Source organism: Columba livia, chromosome 1 (genome assembly GCF_036013475.1).
Source record: "Columba livia isolate bColLiv1 breed racing homer chromosome 1, bColLiv1.pat.W.v2, whole genome shotgun sequence".
Classification (NCBI taxonomy): domain Eukaryota; kingdom Metazoa; phylum Chordata; class Aves; order Columbiformes; family Columbidae; genus Columba; species Columba livia.
In genome coordinates, this window is record NC_088602.1 from 185,259,802 (window position 1) to 185,275,565 (window position 15,764).

Consider the following 15,764-nt stretch of genomic DNA (forward strand, 5'->3'; position numbering starts at 1 on the left):
CAAAGTGTTTTGTGAAAATTCCAAAGAATAATCAGCCTGATTTTTATTTCTTTGATTTTCTACTTGGAACTTGTGGCCGTACAATCACCCCTTCCTCAGTGCAGGGCAATTTTCCTGTTCAGTTACGGAGAAATGTTAGAAAGAGTTCTGGTGTGCAGGTCAATGGAGAGCTGGGAATATAGAGCTGCTGCATGGCTCAGTGTTTTCCCGGTCATGCATATCAAATGACTGGAAAGAGGACTAATTTGAGAAGAATCATAGAATAACTTAGATTGTAAGGAACCTCTGGAGGTCTTCATAGTATAATACCCTTGCTCAAAACAGGGCTATGTTAAAAATTAGGTCAGGTTGCCTATGGCCTTGTCTAGATGAGTTTTGAAAATCTCCAAGAATGGAGATTTTTACAGCTTTAAAAAACTCAGTTCCACTAGCCCTTTATTGTGCATCCTGGGCTTCAGCTCCCTTCCCAGCTCAGTGTCTCTCTGCTGTACTTCCTCCAGTTTGTCAGTGTCTCTCTTATTCTGTGGGGATCAAAATTCCACACAATTCTTCAGGTGTGGTCTCACAAGCCCTGAGCAGAGGAAAACAATCACCTTCAATCAACTGGCTTTGCTGCTGCTGCTAGACTATGTGGTGAGCCTTCATCACTACAATGGCACACTGCTGCCTCATATCTCTTCGCTGTCAACAAGGACCACAGGTCCTTTTCTGTAGAGTGTCTTTCTACCTTGCTGTCCTTAGCCTGTTGTGGTGCATGGGGTTATTCCACCCCAGGTGCAGGACTTTGCATCTGTCTTTGTTGAATTTATGAGGTTCCTATTGGCCCACTCCTCCAGCTTGCCACAGTCACGCTTAGCAGTGGTCCTGCCCTCCAATGTATCAGTCATTTTCCTAAATTTGATGTAATCTGAAAGTATATCCTGTCTCTTTGTCCAGTTTATTCATAAATATTTAAAGCAGTGTTGGTCCCGTTATCAGCCATCGAGGAATGCCACTTGTTAGACTTCTAACCTTTGAGCAGATGGCCAGTTTTTCACCTACCTTATGGTCCATCCATCCAGTCCATAACATCCCAATTTGTTTTCAATGCTACGAGAAACTCTGTTGCAAACCTTCCTAAAATCAAGGTAAGCATTGTCCAGTGCTTGCCCTTCATCTAGAGAACCAGTCATCTCTTCATAGAAGGCAAACAGGCTGCTCAGGCAAAATCTGCCCTTAGGAACATATGCTGGCTGTTTTCAGTTGCATTCTTGCCCTTCCTCTGCCTGGAAAAGCTTCCATGAGTACTTGCTCCATAATCTTCCCAGGGAATTAGGTTAACAATTAGGTGGTTTGTAACTGTCTTCTTTTACTCTTGAACATTTTAGTCTCCCTGAAGGAGAAGTCCCTGGTGCTATTTATTGCTGGGAAGAAGCCATCCAGAAGAGAAAGTCTGACTGAGGATTGTCCCACTGACGACTGAACAAAGTCACAATTTTGTAGCATTGATGTCACCTGTAGTCATGGCACCCGAGGCAGAGATGTCTACCTAAGGCTAATGCCCTCATTATTTTCTGGCAACCAACTGGAGAATAACATTAGTGAAAGCTGGCCTTCTAGAACAAAACATGAACAAGCACCAATTTAACATCTTCCTCTAAATAGAATTAGTTATAGTGGTATGCTTCTACCAAAACATTGAGGCAACTTTCAGAAATTATAGTCGGGAGCCAAAAGATCATTACAAGTCATGTTGGCAACACTTTTCCCTCGCTCTGTACCCGCATTCAAAAATACCCACACACAAGTTTACATGCCTCATGGTCATATTTTGTGCAGTAATTAAGCAAGCTCAGCATGAAATTAAATGGCAGCTTGCTTCAGTGAACAGTCTGTTCTACCAAACCAAAGTTCTTTTATCTTTTTCTTAATTAGTTTCAGAGGGGCGGAGGGAACTTTTATCACAAGTTTTTCAATCAAACTAATCTAGTGTGACATCTTTGGCTTTCATCAGATGACAGTGGGTACCAATTGAAAGGTTCTATTTGGTTTCCCCTGATGACCATAAGATGTTTTTGTGAGAAAATGTTACACATAAGAAAACATTAAGTCTTCTATCTAAAACACAGGGAACTGTATGCCACAACTGCCAGCCCTTCTTGTCTTCAGTGCCAGCCCTTTTGTCTTCCACACTACTGAGCCTCTCAAGGTCCCACATCATTGCTGTCTTCCTCTGCCAAGTATGTGTCTCTTTGAAGTCTCTCAGCACCCATCATGCCCCAGTCAGAGGGGTCATGGCAGAGTGGCTTGAGGCACTTCCCTGCTTCAACACCGTGAAGACGCCACTTTAGAAGTGCTCCCGTCTCCTGCCAACTCAGGAGGATCTCAGGGCAGGAGAAATTCTGGTGTTTTGCTTTTGGGGATGACCCAAGACCTGAGTCTGCTCAAAAGGACAGTCTTCTTGCTGCCTCCTGCAGAAGCCACTGACCCAGACTTGCACAGTGGCCTGCTGATGGCCCAGTGTGTCCTAGCTGTGGGAAAAACAAACAACAACAACAACAAACCACCAAATAAGGAAAGAAACAACTTCTTACCTCAGTCTGCCCAGAGGCCTTGCCTGGTCAGGGGTTGTGCTCTTGCACCAAGCTGGTAGAGGGTCTCTGTGCCTGCTTCCAGAGGAGGCCTAAGAGTGGGCCACTATGTAACTAAATCATATTTATAAATATAAATCATCCACTAGAGAAACAAGTAGCACAATTGTCATTTCATGTTACACATCACATCTGAGATCTTGGCTGTCCTCTGGCACATCTGCCCTAATACTAAGAGTAGGACAAGACTCACTAAATTGCTTACTTTATTGCTAAGCCAGTACAACACATTCTTTAGGAGAGAATCTTAAGGAACTCGTCTATATATAGGTCACTCTATTTTCAATCTTCTTCCGCCTTACATAGAAAATAGTATTTCTCTCAGTGTCTGATCCTAGAGAGTGCAATATGGAAACCCTGGTATTTCCGAGCAGGCTGAAGTGGAAGCTCTGCAGCTGCAGTCACTCCTCATTCTTCCCAAGTCAACCTGCTCTGCTTAGGAACATAAAAATTGTCAGTAGGATTTTTTTTATCCTTTGGGTAAGTATGAATTTTGGTGGAGAAAAAATTGCAAGATTTCGTGTAGAAGAAAAAGTGTGGCCACTCACCCACATTCCCCAGGACAGTACATTTATCCTGGAGATTGAAGACCCACATTGAAGTCTCTTGAGGTACATCATTCAAAGGAAAGATATGAACATGAATGGCTCACCATCTGCAGCAAGCCTCCGCACTAATAAGCAATGAACATTGAATATGTACTTAATTAAAACTGAACAGAATGGCTCAAAGCAGACAGAAGATAGAGTGCAAAATGTACTTTTTCGGCCAGCAATTTAAAGCACTCACCTGGGGTGTGGCTTTGCCAGTCAAAAGATGACATTAAACTCGCTCTTCTGTATTTTTATTAACATTTTCCCAGGGTTCAGTCTGATTCTGCAGCAGACTCAAAACATATTCCTAAGTAAGAACTTTTTGCCTCTCAGAATGTGATTCTAGTTTTCTTCCCCATCTATGAGGCCTCTTACCAGTGTCACCCGTGATGCCTTCCTTCCTTCTCATAAGAAATTCCAGATCCAGCCCACATGAACAACTTATATTAGTGGTACTCCCCGCCCTCCCTTCTCCCCTTTTACTCCCGTTTGATATGCCTGTTCTTTCATCTTTAGATGGGCTGCACACAGGGTAGGGCAGCTTCTGAAATACTGATGCACTCCTGACCACAAAAGATCCTGAACTTGGCCTTTGGCCACTACTGTCATGATATCAGAAGGAATATTTCATCCAAGTCTAGGATGTGAAAGTGGGTTTTCTGAGAAGGGAATGCACTTTTCATGCTGTCATCTTTATTACCAGGGTTTGTTCTTCTTTGGTCTGCAGAATGTGCTTTTAACAGATTTGTGCATTTTAATTATTATAATTAATTAGTTATTTTTGAAAGTTTCACTCCTGCTACCAGAACCACTTGCAAAACAAAATGTTTGAGATGCCTTTAGTTTGTGGATAATATAATGCCAGTTTTGTGTAAACAGCATGGTCACATAATGCTTCCTTTCTTGTGCAAATTATGCAAAAATCTAAACAGGACCAACAGAATTTTTTTCTCTCAGACATTTACATTTTTAGAAGTCTGTAAGGGCCGTATGAGTATTGCTGACAGCAGATCTTATCCATAAACGTTATCATCCCCCCCTGGCCTGTATGTCAAACTTCCATTTACATGAAGAAACCTGATACATGCATATTGACAGGGCAATGTAAATTTGCTTTAGTCTTCTATTTCACATTTGTTTTTCCATTAAAAACATTTTCCAAGGCAATGAAAGGATTTTTCTGAGATGGTTATGTAATATGAAATTGATTTTTTTTTTTTTTTCAAGGGAAATTATATTGATTCAGAAGCTGTTAAAGGAGAGGTGCTAAAAGTTGGAAATAAAAGCTGCGAAAACCTCCTCCTGCAATCGGAATCAATTCTGTGTACGGTTCCCAGCGATCTCCTCAAATCCAACAGTGAGCTAAATATAGAGGTGAGGCAGCTACACCACACATGAGATATTAATGCCATTTTCATTATCATTCCCAATATCACTATTGAACTTATAAATTTGAAATTTAAGCCTAAACCTATGTTTATAGAGATATTGCTATCCCTGTTCATTTCGGAGGGAAATTTAAATAATATTGACTATTTTAAAAGAAATATTATCAGCATTGTTTCTGTTACCTGTTTGCACAGAGACTTTCTGGAGCTTTAGACACAAAACAGGACCTAAACGAAGCACAGAAATAAAGTTATAGTTATTAATCCAAACACAAGAGGAAACATATGGGATGGAATGGGAGGCTATATTGGAGTAGGTTTACCTTGGAGCTCACAAATCCTGCAGCAAAAAATTCTGCTGCAGTCAAGAGGATCAGATCCTTTCTGAAAGAATTTTTTGTCTGCTTTTTATAATTTCAATTCAATTATTTTTGTAAGATGCAGACGCTTAGTACAAATGTTTGTGTTCTAAAATTATTGCTCTAAAGGTGGTCTCACCAGAGTCATTCAAAGTGCTACTGCAAACTTGAACTGTAGACAGTTTTGACTTATTTATTCATAGAATAAAACACAAATCTTTCAGTATCTTTGGGGTTTTATTGATATTAAAAAAGGAAAATCACAAAATAGGGAATTATCTTTAAGCTATGAGATTTTATTATCATAGACTCTGATTCACTGAAAGCAGCGGAAACTTTGCCAGTCACGTAAGTGTGATTAGGATCAAAGTCTATGCAAGTTCTTTGGAGGAGGGACCATCTATTTCTTCTATGATGTCTTTATGGCATTCATCTCAATAGGATCCTGGGCCATGAATGGTATTCCTATATGCTACTGGAATCTAAATGAATAGTAATAACTAATTCACTTTATTAATACAGTAAATATTAATTTATTTTAATATTACTTTGAAAAGTACAAATTGAATTTCTTGGATGTATCAGGCAAACTATAAAATTAGATGCAGCTCTCCTTTTGGCGTATCTGTTTCCCAGACCTGTAAATGCTTTGTTTTATATAATACATGTGCATATGCTGCATTTTGTACCTGCTCATATTTCTACATGTGCAACTGGGACTGACACTGCATTCAGTCAGTTCTACTATGTGATAGCTCCTTAACCTCTAAGAAACAGATATGCATGACATGTATTTCGTATGTAGAAAAGAACACAACATAAAGGGGTTAAATAAGGTTTCTGCTTGTTTACTGGCAACAAGCCTCAGAAATTGCAGTCTGCCCAGTGAAGAAGAAAATTTGCTCTTTTGACGGGCAAATCCATCATTACAGTACCCAGAGGAATGAATTCCACAGGAGGAAGAGAAAAGATGTCCAAATGCGTTCCAACTGACTGAGCTAGCGCCGTGTGACCTGAAACAGTTTTTCCCTGTTAGCTGCTCAGTGTTTGTTTGGTTGTTGATTTTGGGGATTGTATTTTTGTTTTGTTTCTTTAAACTGTCGACAAACTCAGAGCTGGCAAGGGACAGGCTCACGTGACCTTGGGAACTAAAATGCAGGCATGCTGTCAGCAGAGCGTTTGATGTTACACCACATTTATGCCAGAAGGACCCATATTAAAGACATTTGGGCTAGGTTTTTTTCAACATATGTCTCAGCCCATATATGCATAGGCCCGTACATTTCCCTGCACCATTTGAATAAGAGTATGAATTTGGCATTTTGAATTCACATGTGGTAGCAGTGGGACCCTGTTATCCAGAGTGCGTGTGAGTGCGTGCCGTGTGTGTGGTGCAGCACATACAGAGCTGTGTCACTATCACAGTTCTTGAAGGCATGTAATAAATCATTAAAAAGTAGATTTGCTTTCGCATACACCAATGTAATAATTTCTCCACTCCCAGTGTCATATCACAGTACAGCATCACAAAAGCAAAATTTAATACATATGGGAGATATCAGCTCATGCTTTCGTGTAATAATCTACTTCTTTCTTGTCTTTTGAAATCATCATGCTATTTTTTTCTGTTTTTTTTCAGTGGAAGCAAGAAGTTCTGTCAACAGTTATTGGAAAAGTGCTGATCCGGCAAGATCAGAATTTCACGGGACTAATTGCTGGAGTTGTTTCAGTATCAGTTTTAATTTTTATCTTTATGGTGTTTTTCCTCTGGAGAAGGAAGAAGAAACAAATTAAAGGTCCATCTTAGTCAATTCCATCAAATAATTCCATTATCTTATCTTAGATTTTCAGTCTGACATCAATTTATGCTTTGCTTAACTGCCATGCAATGCCCTGTTGTAACCTGTCAGTAGACATTTCACAATCAAGCCCAGTGTTTACTTGCATTTCAGCCCTTGGCTCTTTCCTGAGCTGGGTGAAGGGCCACACTGTGCCAAAAGGAGAAGGATTTTGGAGGAACTCTGTGCTATTCAGAAAACTTAGTAACTTCTCTTCCCCGATCAGCCTTGGAAGAGGGGACGTGCAAATGACATGCCTGGAATTATGAGTACTTCAGCTTCATCCTGTTGCTTTGTAGTCCTCCAGGCTGTGCCTAGGTTGTGCCAGACAGTGTGCTGCATTGTCCTGGTCTCCTGCTCACCCAAATCAAGAACTTGGTCAGAGTGTGCCTCCTCTCTGGTCCCTATGACTCGGTTTTCTTCCAGTGGGAACCACAGCACTATGCAAGAGAGAAGGAGGAGAGAAGCTGGTATATAACCAGGTCTTGTTCTGACACGATATCACAGTCAGATCATGAAGCTGACCCCAGAGGCTTCAAAGCCATCTTCCATCTTCCACTGTGGCCAAGAGCAGGGCTTTAACACAGCTTGTGCTGTTCAGGTAGCTGAAGTTCAGATCCTGTGCATGGCTGCCTCAGCAACAACCTGACCTTCTCAGCGGAGCAGAATATCTTAAATAAATACCTAAATGAATGCTTACACACAGTAATACATGAGGATTTTCCAATATTTCTTTCTCCTCCTTCAGATCTGGGAAGCGACCTCGTGCGCTACGATGGCAGAGTGCACACTCCTCACCTGGACAGGCTGGTGAGCGCAAGGAGTGTAAGTCCAACAACAGAAATGGTCTCAAGTGAATCTGTAGACTACAGATCAACTTTTCTAGAAGGTACACCTCTATTATAAGTCTGTATGGATGATACCACTTTATACATCTTTTCATGTCTTCAGATCCTAGCTACTTTGATCAATATCTTAATTCCACTTTTCCATCTGGTTTGTCTGTGTCTCCATTGTTTAGGACTTCCATATGGTTACAGGTTTGCTATTCGAACTGAGCTTCTCGGGTACTTCCCAAGATTAATATACAAAGGAATTTTATTTTTACTCAGGTTGGAAGAATATATAAAATAGCACTAGTAAAAAATCCCTGTAAGTATTCTCCACAGGAGCTGGCAGATATAATGATTTTTAGTTATCATGGAGTTCATCACTTCATGCACAAATCTACTCTGAAAAAGTGATTTTAAGGATAGCATCAAGTGGCTGGAGATGTAGTATGTCTCAGTGACTTCATGCGGTCATTATAAAGCAGTTCTGTCAGCCCAACATGGGAAAATAAGTTTTGTAAACTGATATTATTTTGCCTGTTCGTGCTTTTCCTATGAAATGGCATGCTGTAAGATGCAGAAATCTTCATTTTAAAAATTATGCTAAAGGGATGTGAGAACTGACAGATCAGGTGGGGGTCCATGTGTGCTGAGATCCCAGGCTCAGAAAACACACTGCTCACTTTCAGGGCTGTGGGTATGAGGGAAGAATAACAATATGCTGAATACATTTCTGTGCCTTATAACACCATTTTAGAATGAGAATTCTCCAGAAGAGCACTCAGCTGCACTTGTCATACCCCTTTAGGTTGAACATATCCTTTAAGACACATGGAGCCAGTGTTCTGTGATTACCATTAGAGTCTTTAACTATTAGGAGTTACCGTATTATGATATTTGAGATATCACATGCATTTGTTAGTCTTGGTATAGACACAGTCTTGTACTATTTCAGGTGCTGCTTTATATAACTCAATAGAAATCACTCCAAATCCTTATTGCACCTTTGCAATCCACAATCACGGAGCTGTTTGAGAGGCAGCCCCATTCCCAGCTTCCTTTATGATTCTTTAATTGCTGCCGCCAGCTCGCACAGGAAGTTTCTTGATTGAAAGATTCCCAAAAGAAAAGGAAAGCCTGTCTTACTGGCTAGAAGAGAAGGTGGTACCGGAGGCAAAACTGTGCAAAGGTCTTTGGTGGAAGGTAAATCTGCAGTGATCCTGGGGCCAGCGTGCACTGGGAAAGCGCAGCAGAGCGCACAGCAAAGGAGGAGATGCGTTCATTTGAAGTTCCTGTAGAAATGTTCAATTACCATTAAAAAGGACAGGATCATTAGAAAACATGCAAGTTTACATGTAGCACCTGTAAAAATTATTTTGCAACCATGGCCAGAGTATTTTACCACGATTATTAAATATATATTTGCCCTTGGTGATATAAACATAGCTCTGTAAATGTAAGAGTTTGTATTTTTGCTTATAGATAGAGCAGCACTATGTTTTCCTCAGCACCTAGTGATAACAGCCCTATATGAAAATCTCCCAAGTTTTATACATTAATGTATAAAAAAATGCCTGTACAACATCTTTTAGTGATAAATAGCTGATAATTTGTGTTGTTAAATTTATTCCACTTTTAAATTTTTGACCCTGGACTAAATTCTGCTCATTAACTCCACTGGAATAATTCCAGACTGAAATTTGTGTAGATTAAACTTCGTTCTTTGATTCTATTACACCAAATGCTAGAAAAAATATTTTAAACAAAAGCAATTTAAAATACCTGAACATGCTGTTGACAAAAATAATTTTATCAAAAATACTCCTTGCTTGACTGAAACATTTCAATTTCTGCTTTTTTCAATCAGCTGGCTCATGTTATTTTCATGAGTAGCACCAACTGTATTATCTTCAGCACTTACAGGATATGAATCACCTCTAGGCATTTCCCTGGTTGAATATTTACCATTGGATAAATATAGCTAGTCACCAGCAGTTTGGAAACCTTCATGAAATGTAAAGTTCTCTACCGAATTAGAACACAAAAATAATAAAAGGTTTCACATTTTTAATTGTTTACTACTTCCTCCTTCGGAATCACTGTCATTTTTCCAATTTACTTTTGTTACTCCCAATTACTAGAAATACTACAACCTACACTTGGCAAGATGTGACAAGGCTTCATTCCGTCCCCTCTGAAAAGTGGAAGTTTTGCCATTCACTTGCATAAAAGTACAGCTGAGACGAGCATAAGTTTCTAGTGACATGGTTTTCCTGGAGTTTGGCAGATTAGCAATGCATATTTTCATTTTCCCTTTGTGATTATAACTTCTGCAAAGCCAAGCCACTTCCAAACTGATAAACCTTGCTTACCAATGAAATAAAACTCTTCTTTTTCCAAGGAGAAGTCTGAAAGGATTATAACAGTTTGTGTTCATCTTGCAGATCAGTTTCCAAGCATGTCGCAGAATGGATCATGTAGACCTGCCCAGTATCCTCACTCTGACCTCTCCCCAATTCTGTCCAGCGGAGACTCAGATTTAGCCAGTCCACTTCTCCAAACTAATGTCCACATTGACATCAGTGCCTTAAACCCTGACCTGGTCAAAGAAGTGCAGCATGTGGTTATTGGTGCTGACAGCCTGATTGTGCACTTCAGCGAAGTAATAGGGAGAGGTGGGTACCACAACTCTTACCTTGCAAACTGCTGTTCTTTTTGCACACACGGTCGTTATAAACCATTCTGAATAAGGTGTCTACATGGAGGTTTTTCAGGCTTTTAACCTCTTATAGCACTGCATCCCATGCACCTAATCAAAGGGGGACCAAGGAGCTCTCCTTTCAAGTCAGATGAAGGATTGAGCATTTGATCAGTTGGAGAAGACACTAGAGGAAGGAAGATGTTTGTCATTTAATGGGGCTTCTTTCAAGTCAGAGGCTTGCAGGTTCCTCCTCAGCTGCCTCATTCACCCTTTCCCAGGCTACAGAAAAGTTCAGCCAGAGCTTCCGAACCTCGAGGCTGCAGAGCAGGAGTGAGGCTGCAGTGCGATATTGCACGAGCCTAAGGCACATGCCTAAATGGCAGGGGATGCCAAGGTGAGGACACTAGCAGTCTTAGAGCTTGAGAGCTGTCAAGATTTCTACATGACACTGAAATCCCCTACAGTCACTCCTGCATTCAGTACAAGACCCCATGGGCCAGGTGAAATGCACACACCCCTTTGCCCCCGCCAGGTTTTCCCCAGCTCTGAGCAATTCGCTGTTTGTTTCCTCCTGCCAAAGGCTCTCTGTTCCCCCTCATTCATCTCTCATCCCAGCTGCACTAATTTGTAGCTTCTGATTCACTTCCCCTTATTTTTTGTCCCTGATACAGCAAGTCTCCTATTTTTCTGAATTTCTCCCATCACCCCTTTTCCTCTACATCTCTGTAAGCAGGTTCCCTCCTTCTTTCATAGCCTAAGCCAGTATTTCTGTTAGGGGCATTTGTTAAACTCTGTGCTGCTGAGTACCAGTTAGTAACCCAAGTAGAAACTGGATTTTCAGTACTTCTGCAGATCAGGCATGAAAGGTCTCTTGTTGAGTATCAGAATGCTGATAAAAAATTGGCTATAAATGATATTCCTAATGCCTCTTCTGCAGGAAAATAGCCACAAATCAAACAAACAGTCAGTGTGTTTCCCTTCCATCTATTACACTTCATCATCCCCAAAGCAAGGGTGGGCCTTTGTCTTTTCTTTCTTATTTCAGAAAAGGCCAAGTAATTTCCCATTTTTTAAATGTTGAAAAACATCAGGAATGACACCAATATAATTAACGTTTTTTAATTTTCTCCTCCATACTAGTAATGGGCCAAACCCAAATATATTTCAGACACACCCGATCCAAGCTTTAGGATTTCTGCCCAGTCTTCAAACAATCTGTGGTCTGATGGGATTTTAGTTGCTTTTATAAAACAAACTTTGTATTAATTTTACCCCAAGCTAAAATCAAAGCCAACTGGGCTCTCACCAGCGCTTATGACTGGAACCTAGTAGAATTAATCAGATAGTCTTGTTCTCTGCAAAACTTACACTTGACAAAAAACCTAGTTTTCTTTCCAACTGCAAATATTAATATTTTTAAAGTGTCCAGTAAATACTACATCTGTGAAGGAAAGCCACCATTACATGTATATGATTTGATCTGGATAATTAATGCATGGGCGTGGAGCTCCCAGTTCTCCCTGTGTCCCAAACAGGTCAAGGTGACTTCTCATAGTAGGTTTTGCCGATCTGCAGATTACCCCATCTCCTCGACAGAAAAGCACAGGATCAGGAAGGATTTCCATGTCCCTGGCAGTCTATTTCACTGCTTAGACCATCAGCAAGAAGGCAACTTTCACTCATCATCTCGTAGTGACATTTTGCACTAGGAACTAGGCCATAGCAGAGCCCCGGAGTGCTGCCCTAGTGATGTGGTCAGGCTGTGATCGGTAGAGCAACTCCCAAACCTTTCATGGCCAATACACCACTTTTCATACTCAGCATTTGCCATGGAATAGCAAGATCTGCAAGACCATAAGCCCACAGTGACCCTCCTTATGCAACTTTACATTGAAGAGGTATCAAGGCTGTACAGTCCAGTGGACCACTTAGCATGGGCTTACAGACCACCGGGAACCACCGATCCAGTGGTCAAGTCAGCTCCTTTCAACTGCTCTCTTGTGCCTTCCAGTGCCCTGCTCTGACACAGATCTAACAGGAGAGCATGGTGGGAATGGGCGGATGTGGTTTTTGTGTGCATGGTCATTAAAAGAACATGAAGCAGTAGTGGTGCCAGCCATGTCATTATTTGTACACTCCATCTAGGTCAAGAAATATCAACTATGCTGCAAATAGAGTTTTCATTGTGTGTAATGATGGTTTTATGTAATTATAGTTTTATGTGTTAGTTATGAAGCATACATTACAAGTGTTGGGAACTGGACAGAAGTGGAGCGTGACCACTTTCCCAAGTATAATTGCTTCCCAGCGGAAAATACCAGAAAGCTAATTTTACTTATTAAAGCTAATCTTTCTGATTTTTTTCACAGGACATTTTGGGTGTGTGTACCATGGGACGTTGCTGGATAATGATGGCAGGAAAATCCATTGTGCTGTGAAGTCACTGAATAGTGAGTTACTAGTGAGACATTACCATAATTCCAAAGATAACCAGGGTGAACTAATTAATTACAGTGAAGTGTACTTTCACACATCAAGATTTCTTAGTTGCAGCTGGATCAGATTTATCTCTGGAGCAATTCCAATTACTTAAGATTACCAGGAGGCTTTGGTATATATTTGTGCATCAAACGAAATGCCCATGTATTTCCCCTACAAAGAAAAGGACAGAGGAAAATGAGGGAAAGACAGTGTCATTTTTTATTTTACTGGCTACTGAAGATTTGTTGTTGGAAATTAAATTGCTTAAGAGCAGGCAAAGCTGCTGGAAAAACAGGAAGAGACTATAAAATTTATTAAAGGCTTTAGTCAAGTGTTGTTATTCAATTCTAAATAATTCATAATAAGAAAAAGGAGAAACAGGATTAAAATCACCAACCAAATATATTTGGTCACTGTAAGCAAACTGATGCACATAAGCTAGCTGTGGTGTGGGACGTGGGGATCATATTTGTAGCTTCTCCTGATCACATTTTTGTGCAATGACATGCTGTAGAGAAATGAACTGCTGTTTGTTTGGGTTTATTTTAATTAATTCATTTTATTACTGGATTTCTCAGGGATTACAGACCTCGAAGAAGTAGCTCAGTTTCTGAAAGAAGGAATAATCATGAAAGATTTCACTCATCCCAATGTTCTGTCACTCCTGGGAATCTGTTTGCCCAATGAAGGATCCCCCTTAGTCGTTCTTCCCTACATGAAACATGGAGATCTTCGAAACTTCATTAGGAACGAGACTCATGTAAGTACACAGTGAGGCCTACCAAACAGTAATGCGAGTCTAGCCAGGTCCTTCTCCAACACCACAGGTTAGAAGCTCTGATAATTACGGTACAGCTATAACTTGCTGCTGTTACTACACCTTAAACTTTAGCACTTGCCTAGGCTGGCACCAAGCCCGACCACAGCGCTGCCACTCCTTCCCTTCCCCCTCGAATTCCTCTCTAGAATGTTTCCCAGAAATTATCAGCAATAAGTATTTCTCATTTCCCATCCATAAGCCTCTTTATAAACAAATGTGTTTATGAGATCTAAGTCAAGGGGCCCAGCCATCTGCTGGTTTAAACTGGCATGCCTCTGTTGACTTCAGCAAAGCTCTGCCAGGCGTCACCATCTGCTTTCCAGCTCCTAGGTAAGGGATCTTCATGTCCAGCTAGAGACACAGTCCCATTATCATCCATATTTTTTCTTATTATCTTAGAAAAACAGCAATTGTTATGCAAACTATGAGTACTCTCTTATCAAAGATTTTCCCTATTTTCATTGAAAGACTGCAGATTTCTCAAAGGTGCCTCACCGCTTTCTCTCAAGGATGAGACCACAGGTCTAGCCTCAGGTAGCTTAAGCCCACTTTATACTGTTGTATTTCACGAATTTTACAGTGCTAGGACAGTGTAAAGCGACTTCTGAGCCAATGGGATTTCACCCCTGCCTGTATGACAATCAACAATAGCCAGTTAAATTTAAAACCAAAATGCATCTTGACAAATTGTTGGGGCCATTAAGCTTTCTGAAGTAGAGATCTCTTCCTTTTTGACCTTGTTTCATTCTACAAGCACCAGGGGCCTTGTCTGTGAATAGTGCCATGGTCCTTACTGAAATAAATAGAATAATGCCACAGTTGAAGGGATTGTTCCGCAGAGGAAAATGATAGTGAGCAATATCACCAAAACAAAAATCTGTGGGACCTTACCATTACATAACAAGCTATGCTGTTGGGTAAAATAATTACAGGTTAGTTTTATTTATATATATAACATTTTCAGTGAGGCCTAACCCGTGCATTGTAGACCAGCAGAAAGAGTTACCAGTCTCTGTGGAAAAGCTTCTTCTGGTAACTGCTAAGGTCTCATTTACCTTTTCCATGACACCATACTGACGATAGTGTGCAGTTTTTTGCCCCAAATAGGACTATCTCACTTCTTGGTCATTTCCAGCTGATGAGCTCCAAGGTCATAGTTAGCACCTTCTATGGAGCTACAGGTTATTACTTTAAGTTCACAAATGTCAATTTTGTGTATCAACTGTGATGCTGAGGTTTCAGCATGCTGTTCTATAATACTTCCCAGCCCGGGTCATGCTGCTTATGCTGCAAACTCCACTTTCTGGAGTCTTCGATTTCTTAAAGTGTTTCCTCACTGGAGGTAAGAACTTGACCTAAACTTAACGCCAGCTTTACTACAAGCACCAACCTGTCTTGATCATTCTGGTGGCAAGATAGGTGTGTCAAAAACTGAGAGTCACAGCAAAAAAACAGTCTGCTCCTTGGGCTTCTGCATTCATTGCTTCATCACAAATGTTTGTATTTTACAGAACCCAACAGTAAAAGATTTAATTGGATTTGGCCTTCAGGTTGCAAAAGGGATGAAGTACCTTGCAAGCAAAAAGTTTGTCCATAGAGACTTGGCAGCAAGAAACTGTATGTAAGTACAGACATCTAATTCCAGACACGTTATCACACTCTTCTGCGTAAGGCAGTGAGATGAGATAAAGTTTCCAGGATTTTGCTTTTTTAGTCAAAATAAGGTGTTTTTTTCCTTGCTTCATAATTCTACTGATGTTTGTCTTGCATACTGATGAGCTACTCAGCTTGCTAAGGGCTTGCTTCTCACACATAAACTTTTTGAGTGTGGGAAATAAGAAAACCTGAGGTGAAAGTGTAGCCTCTCAAAATCATTGGTGAGAGAGTTTAAAAGGCATCTCCTAAGGGAAGTTAAACTGCTGTTGTCTCAACTTGCTGTGCTTCCACCCAACCTCTTCAGAAGCAGCACGTCTCTGCTGCCACACCTAGCAGGAGGGAGAGGAACACGAGAACTTTGTGAGAAAAACAGGAACACAAAGAAACACCAGTGAGACCTCTTGACAGTAATTTTTCATTACATGAGTATGAGCCTACTTTGGCTCAATTGCACACACAAATTAACAT

General features: G+C 40.6%; 1 protein-coding gene across 7 annotated transcripts in view; it reads left to right on the top strand.

Annotated features, from left to right (window-relative positions):
* Positions 1-15,764, top strand: part of MET (MET proto-oncogene, receptor tyrosine kinase) — a 92,534-nt gene that overhangs the window by 71,014 nt on the left and 5,756 nt on the right. For all 7 annotated transcript variants that reach the window (XM_065048792.1, XM_065048788.1, XM_065048793.1 and 4 more), the window contains 7 exons: positions 4,451-4,597; positions 6,610-6,766; positions 7,557-7,697; positions 10,083-10,313; positions 12,709-12,789; positions 13,399-13,580; positions 15,152-15,261. In XM_065048792.1, coding sequence (XP_064904864.1) covers positions 4,451-4,597; positions 6,610-6,766; positions 7,557-7,697; positions 10,083-10,313; positions 12,709-12,789; positions 13,399-13,580; positions 15,152-15,261 — 1,049 coding nt within the window. The remainder of the gene's footprint in view (positions 1-4,450; positions 4,598-6,609; positions 6,767-7,556; positions 7,698-10,082; positions 10,314-12,708; positions 12,790-13,398; positions 13,581-15,151; positions 15,262-15,764) is intronic.